The sequence below is a fragment of the Ictidomys tridecemlineatus genome, chromosome 2 (assembly GCF_052094955.1).
Source record: "Ictidomys tridecemlineatus isolate mIctTri1 chromosome 2, mIctTri1.hap1, whole genome shotgun sequence".
NCBI lineage: Eukaryota > Metazoa > Chordata > Mammalia > Rodentia > Sciuridae > Ictidomys > Ictidomys tridecemlineatus.
This window is the reverse complement of record NC_135478.1, coordinates 175,993,306-176,000,657: the sequence shown is the minus strand read 5'-3', so window position 1 is coordinate 176,000,657 and position 7,352 is coordinate 175,993,306. Positions and strand designations below refer to the sequence as shown.

At 42.2% G+C, this 7,352-nt stretch overlaps 1 protein-coding gene across 2 annotated transcripts in view; it reads left to right on the top strand.

Moving 5' to 3' along the window:
• The first annotated feature begins 5,692 nt into the window (after positions 1-5,692).
• Positions 5,693-7,352, top strand: part of Pus7 (pseudouridine synthase 7) — a 47,605-nt gene continuing 45,945 nt past the window's right edge. For both annotated transcript variants that reach the window (XM_078040228.1, XM_078040227.1), the window contains exon 1: positions 5,693-5,934. In XM_078040228.1, coding sequence (XP_077896354.1) covers positions 5,808-5,934 — 127 coding nt within the window. In that variant the 5' untranslated portion in view covers positions 5,693-5,807. The remainder of the gene's footprint in view (positions 5,935-7,352) is intronic.

Sequence of the window (7,352 nt, the reverse complement as noted above, 5' to 3'; positions counted from 1 at the left end):
AAATCAGGGTTTACTTAAAAAGGGGTAACGGACTTCTGGGAAGAAGAAGGGGGGCCAAAGGTGGTATCCTAGTACCCCAAGAAGTGAGGGTGTTCTGCCTTTTTAATCTCCTAGGCATCCTTGTTCTCCTGCTCTCTTTTCCCCATCTTTCTCCTTCCTGTGTAGTGACTAGGCCCAAGAGATGTTCAGTGGGATCACCAAAAGGTGAGAAGTAGATGAGCTGGAAGGGCCAAGGTGGAGTGACCTGGGCAGGAAGTGGGGCTTAATTAACAACTCCTTATAAGGAAGGACAATCCCTGGAACAGGTTACCTTAGCAATGGGTTAGAGCAGGAGCAGGTTATCTTGATAAGGATAGAGGAAGGGCTCTGAAGGAAATAACATCTCTATTCCCCCATTCTCTGGATCTGACCCTTGCCTATCTGCCTGTTTAATTCTGGCTTCAATAGCATGGTAGTGAAGTGTTTGCCTAGCATGTTCAAGGCCCTAGGTTTGAACCCAGCACCACCAAAAAATAAAATAAAAAGGACTGGAGATTTAGTTCAGTGGCTAAAATTTTAAAAAAGATAATAATAAGAAGAATCAATATTGTTGGATTTCTCAGAGCAACAAAGAGGACCAAAGAGTAATTTCATCAAATATCTAAAGGAAATTTATTTAAAACTAGAATGCTATATTTGATTAGTAACCCATCACTCAAGTTGAGATTAGAATAAAGGCGAATTCAGACATTCAAGATCTCAAAATTTGACCTTTCATTTACCTTTTCTTTCACAGGAAACTACTGAAGGTTATGTTCCCCTAAAATGAGAAAGTAATCAATGAGAAAAGACATAGTGTCTTAGTCTGTTTTCTGTTTCTATAATACCACAGACTGGATATTTTATAAAGAATAAAGGTTTGGAGGCTTGGGTTGTGGCTCAGTGGGTAGAGTGCTCACCCAGTATGTGTGAGGCACTGGGTTCGATCCTCAGCCCCACATAAAAATAAAATAAAGATATTGTGTCCATCTATAACTAAAGTTTTTTTTAAAAAAAGGAAGAAAGGTTTCATTCAACTCACAGTTACTGAGACTGAGCAGTCCAAGATTAAGGGGTAGCATCTGGTAAAGGACTTGCTGGTGTAGACTCTGCCAAAGTCCCAAGGCAGCACAGAGCATAACATGATGGTAAAAGCAGCTCAGATCTAAGAGCCAGAACAAGATGACCTTTATTAACAGATCCACTCTTTTAAAGGCCTTCCTGGTCCCACCTTCTCCGCCCTCCCCCCACCTTTTTGTGGTCCCATGGGTCAAATTCAGAGCCTCTTGCATGCTAGGCAAGCTCTCTACCACTGAGTTACATCAACAGCTCACCTCTTAATACCTCACAAATAGGGATTAAATGTTAACATGAGTTTTGGTTGAAACATTCAAACCATAGCACATAGATGTAGGAAACAGGGAAATGAAGTGAGATTTCCTGTCAACAAGTGTGTACTAGGCATGGATTTTTGCAGGTCAGAAGGCTCCAGAAGAAGCTCCTCCAGATAGATGAAACTGATAGAATACCTCACCTAATCAAACATCTGGAGAGGGAAATTTAAACAATCATTAAGGAATTGGGGGTTGGCTTAGTAATAAAAAATAAACCAAGAGAATATTAACTACAGCAAAAACAAAAGCCTATGCAGGAGAAAGAGAAGTAAGTATAGTTTCCTACCTGCCCAAGATGAGAGTGATAGTTTCATCATTATAATGAAGTAAACACAATCTAAAGAAAGCATAATATAACTATATTGAGCAAATGGAGGGATGAGAAGTATAGTGGAGAAATGAGAAGGAAGGAAAACTAAGGCTTTTGGGCCATTATCAATAGATAATGCATAAAATTGAAAAATTAAAACATAGCAATACAAGCGTGTTATATAGAGATGGAGATAAATAATCAGTTAAAAATAATAATCCACCTTTGAGAAGGTGGATACAAGTAAGGAGGGGAGGGATAAGGATACAGGTTTTGCTGTTTCATTCTATAGAATTATTTGCCTCTTAATCACAGACATGCATAAGTCTGATAAAAATTTAAAGATTGAATCAAAGGAGAAAAGACACTTTTCCTGAACTCAAAATTTTGCCTCTGAAAAAAATCATAGACATGGAAACAAATAAGTTAGGATTGAGTATAAAGCTTAACAACTGAAAGGTTTGTAATGAATGAGGGAGTACAGAGAAAAATTAATTGCTATCTGGGGTTTGGAGAAAGACATCTAAGATGGACAGAATACTAGGCAATCATAGATTGAAAGAAGATATATTGTGTATGATAGGCACTTAGGAATGCATATACTGCTGGTGTAGAGTTAAAAGCAATATACTCAATAATTTATATAATATAAATGAAGTTTTATTTTTTTATTTTATTTTTTTAAAGAGAGAGTGGGAAAGAGAGAGAGAATTTTTTTAATATTTATTTTTTAGTTCTTGGCGGACACAAAATCTTTGTTTGTATGTGGTGCTGAGGATCTACCACTTGAGCCACATCCCCAGCCCCATAAATGAAATTCTAAAGTTGAGAACATTTAACTGTTAAATGATTAGTAAAGTATGTTAGAGTAGGGGAGAGACTTTGAATGCTTCTGAGTTATTTTAACCATAAAAGCCAATGGAGTCACCCATTTTGGAAAACAGAAAATTAAAGATGCACATTTCACTTGGACCCTATGTAAGTAAAAAAATTTTTAAGTTTTAACCGTGGACCCAGCCAATAGCCAAAGAAATATGAAAGGTCTTTCCCCTAAACACATTTGTGAGGAGTTTGCACACAATCTCAGAAATTTTTAGAAAAATTTCATATTTTTAGATCAGTTTTAGTTTATAGCACAATTGATAATTAGTTACAGAGATTTCCCATATATCTCCTTCCCTGACACATGCATAGCTTCCTCCACCATCCACAGCCCTCACCAAAGTGGTACCTTTGTTACAATTGATCAGTTTAAATTAATACATAATTATCACCCAGAGTCCATAGTTCACATTAGGGTCCACTTGGTGTTGTAGGTTCTATGAGTTCTAACTAATGTACAATGACATATATCCATCATTATGTTATGATAGAGTGTTTTCATCATCCTAAAAATTCTCTGTGTTCAGGTACAGTGGTGCATGCTTGTAATTACAGAAACTGGAAAGGCTGAGACAGGAGGACCAAGAGTTCAAGGCTAGCCTCAGCAAAAAGCGAGGTGCTTCTCTAAATGAAATACAAAATAGGGCTGGGGATATGGCTCAATGATCAAGTGCCCCTGAGTTCAATCCCTGATACCCAAACAAAACAAAACAAAAATTCTCTGTGTTCTGCATGTTCATGCATCCTAACATCCTAACCAGGCAAACACTTTTTTTTTTTTTTTTAATTACTGACTCCATAGTTTTCTTTCTTAGAATGTCCTATGGTTGGAATCATGCAGTATGTGGCCTCTTCAGATTGGTTTCTTTCAATTAGTCCTATGCATAGGTGGTTCCTCCATGTCTTTTCATGATTTGCTAGCTTTTTTTTTTAGTGGTATGGGGTGGCCCGGTTTGAACTCAGGGGCACTTAACACTGAGCCATATCCTCAACTATTTTTTTGTATTTTATTTAGACAGGATCTCACTGAGTTGCTTAGCACTTTGCTTTTGCTGAGGCTGCCTTTGAACTCATGATCCTCCTTCCTCCACCTCCTGAGCTGCTGGGATTACAGGCAGGCGCCATTGGCCTGGCTTATTTAATTTTTAATTTTTTAAACTTTTTTTTTTTTTTTTTAGAAAGAGAGAGAGAGAATTTTTAATATTTAGTTTTTTAAAAGTTTTTGGTGGACAAGTACTTCACCACTGAAAGACATTGTGATTTAAAAATTTCCTAGTAAAAGCACCATCACTTTAAAAACAAATACCAGTTAATAAAACTTTTTTTTTAAAAGAGAGAGTGGAAATTTTTTTAATATTTATTTTTTAGTTATTGGCAGACACACATCTTTGTTTGTATGCTGAGGATCAAACCCGGGCCAAACACATGCCAGGGGAGCGTGCTACTGCTTGAGCCACATCTCCAGCCCTTAAACATTTTTTTTTTTTTACGTTGATGGACCTTTATTTTATTCATTTATTTATATGCGGTGCTGATAATAGAACTCAGAACTCACATGTGCTAGGCAAGTGCTCTACCAATGAACCATGACCCCAGCCCCTCATTTATTTATTTATTTAAAAAAACCTTTAAAAAAATTTTTTTGTTATGTTTATTTATTTTTATGTGGTGCTGAGGATCAAATCCAGTGCCTCATGTGTGTGAGGCAAGTGCTCTACCACTGAGCTACAACCCAGCCACATTTAATTTTTAAAAATATATTTTTAATTGTCAATGGAATTTTATTTTATTTACTAATACGTGGTGCTGAGACTCGAATCCAGAGCCTCACACATGCTAGGCAGGTGCTCTGCCACTGAGCCACAATTCCAGCCCCCCTCATTTATTTATTTATTTGGTATCAGGGATTGAACTCAAGGGCACTCGACCACTGAGCCACATCCCCAGCCCTAATTTTGTATTTTATTAGAGACAGGGTCTCACTGAGTTGCTTAGAACCTTGCTAAATTTCTGAGGCTGGCTTTGAACTCGCAATCCTCCTGCCTTTGCCTCCCAGCTGCTGTAGGCGAGCGCCACCGTGCTCGGCTCATTTATTTTTTATTTCTTTTTTAATATTTTAGTTTTTATTTGTAGTTGGACAAACTACCTTTATTTATTTATTTATTTATTTATTTATTTATTTATTTATATGTGGTGCTGAGGTTTGAACCCAGGGCCCTTCACGTACTAGACAAGCACTCCTCCGCTGAGCCACAACCCCAGCCCTCATTTATTCTTAATACTAAATAATATTCCACGGTCTGTATACACCACAGTTTATCCATTCACCTAATGGAGAATATCTTGGTTCCAAGTTTTGGCAATTATAAATATCCACGTGCAGATTTTTGTGTGCCTAAGTGTCCAACTCCTTTGGATAAATAACCAGAAGAAAAATTACTGGTAACAACATATTTAGTTTTGCAAGAAACTGTCAAACTGTCTTCCAGAGTGGCAGAACCATCAGCAATGAATGAGATTTCCTGTTGCTCCACAACCTCACCAACACTTGCTGCTTGCAAGTCAAAACAATGAGTTATCACTACTCAATGATACAGCGCCCCTGGATTCAATCCGCAGTATCAAAAATTAAAAAGAAACAGAAGCATAAACTAGCTACCATCAGATTTCTTGAAGCGGATCCTATGGGAAGCAGTCAGGGTAAAAAGTGGGGAAATGGCCCTCTTGGATCCGCAACATTCGAGGGACCCATAGAACAAAGAGTCCCTAGAGTGAAGGTCTTCATTATGTGTAATCTCCTAGACCAAGTGTAACAAGAAAGAGCGACAACTATGTGGAATAAACTGGTGTTAGAATACAACTAACAATGAATAAGGCAAACTCCATTTTAGAAGTCCTAAAGATCTAAAGTGCTCTTTGGTGCATTATAAAAGCCCCTTTTTTGCTCCAGCGCCACACCCGCGTACCAAGCAGGAGAGACTCAGCAGGTCAAAGGGCTGAGAGTTGGCCGCCGGGCGCCCGCGAGTTCCCTCGCCGGCGCCGCCAGCTCCGGGTGGGCGGGGCCTCTGGGCGGGGCAGGGCTCGGGCTCCAACCTGGGGGAGGGGCCGGCGGGCCGCGGAGCGACGCTGCGCCGCGGGTGTGCGAGCCCGGCCTCTGGTGAGTCCTCCCGCGCGCCTCCTACCCGGCGCGGACCTTGCTGCACATGCTGATCTGCCCTTGCCACTGCCTTCTCCGAGTGACCCTCGCAGCCGCCGCCCTCCTGCGCCCGAAGAGGAGCGCCGGCCTCGTCTCCTCTCGGCCCGCACCGCGCCCGCGCTCCCAGGCTCCGGGTAAGTGCGCGGCCTTCCCGCCTGGGCTCAGCGGCCAGCCCTCGGCCCGGCACCACGACCTCGCCTGGAGAGGCAGTGCGGGCTGAGAAGGCGGCCCGCCGTGTTCTCAGCTCGCAACGCCTGCATTAAAGGGCGAGCTCGCGGGAGCGCGGCTGGAGCCCAGCGGGTTCTGCGCTCGGGCCCACGGGCGCTGCTCCCGACCGCCGGCCTCTTGCTCCCAGCGGCCCCGCCAGTCGTCTGGGCGCCGCAGCTCAGTTAGCCTGAGGGTCCTCTTCCCACTCCTCCCCTTTCTTTGCCTTGCCCAGAACACTCCCTAAACAGTTCTTCCTCCGATGGGAAAACCGGCCTCTTTGCGAAAGCCAGCACAGCTCCTCACATCGCCTGGCCAAGCTTCTACAGGTCCAGCCCACGTGCTTTCGTCCCTGTATTCACACCTCAGCGTGGTTTTAAGCCCGCTAAATGCCGGGCGGGCATTCGGGGATTACTCGATCTGTCTGCATTTCCCGAGCAGGATCGGGTTAGGAGTGTTTTCTCCAGCCCCCTGCTCAGCGTCTGTTCAGTGAGTGGAGGGAAGTGCTGTCATGCAGACTGAAACTTAGCCCAGAGTCCTTACCGCCAGTCCTGCACTGAGGGGTTCAAAAGTACATCGTCATTGCCAAAAAGAAGGGCTGGAGGGAGCTTAGTTTTTCAAATATCTGGCCACTTTTTTTTTTTTCCATTCCCAAAACACAGGGTTACTGAGATCCTCTGTATTCGTGTGTGAAATTGTATGCCCCACTGCGGGGAGGCGGGGGGGGGGGGGGCGGGGGGAGTGTCTTGACTATTGAGGGATCTCTCAAAAAATCGCACTGAACACCAGTATAGAAAAGGGATGGGTGGTCATTCATGTTCAGTCATTAGAAAATAGTCAAACGTCTGAATTAGTTAATTTTTTAAAAATATTTATTTTTTAGTTTTAGGTGGACACAATATCTTTATTTTACGTTTATGTGATGCTGAGGATCGAACCCAGTGCCTCAAGCATGCTAGGCGAGTACTCTACCACTGAGCTACAACTCCAGCCCTGAATTAGTTAATTTTTAAAAAGAATTCTTTCAGTTTTAGATGGACACAATGCCCTTATTTATTTATTTATTTATTTATTTATTTTTAAAAGAGAGAGTGAGAGAGGAGAGAGAGAGAGAATTTTTAATATTTATTTTTTAGTTCTCGGCGGACACAACATCTTTGTTGGTATGTGGTGCTGAGGATCGAACCCAGGCGCACGCACGCCAGGCGAGCGCGCTACCGCTTGAGCCACATCCCCAGCCCATTATTTATTTTTCTTTATGTGGTGCTGAGGACCGAACCCAGTGCCTCAGGCTTGCTAGGTGAGCTCTCTACCACTGAGCCATAATCCCAGCCCCTGAATTAATTAA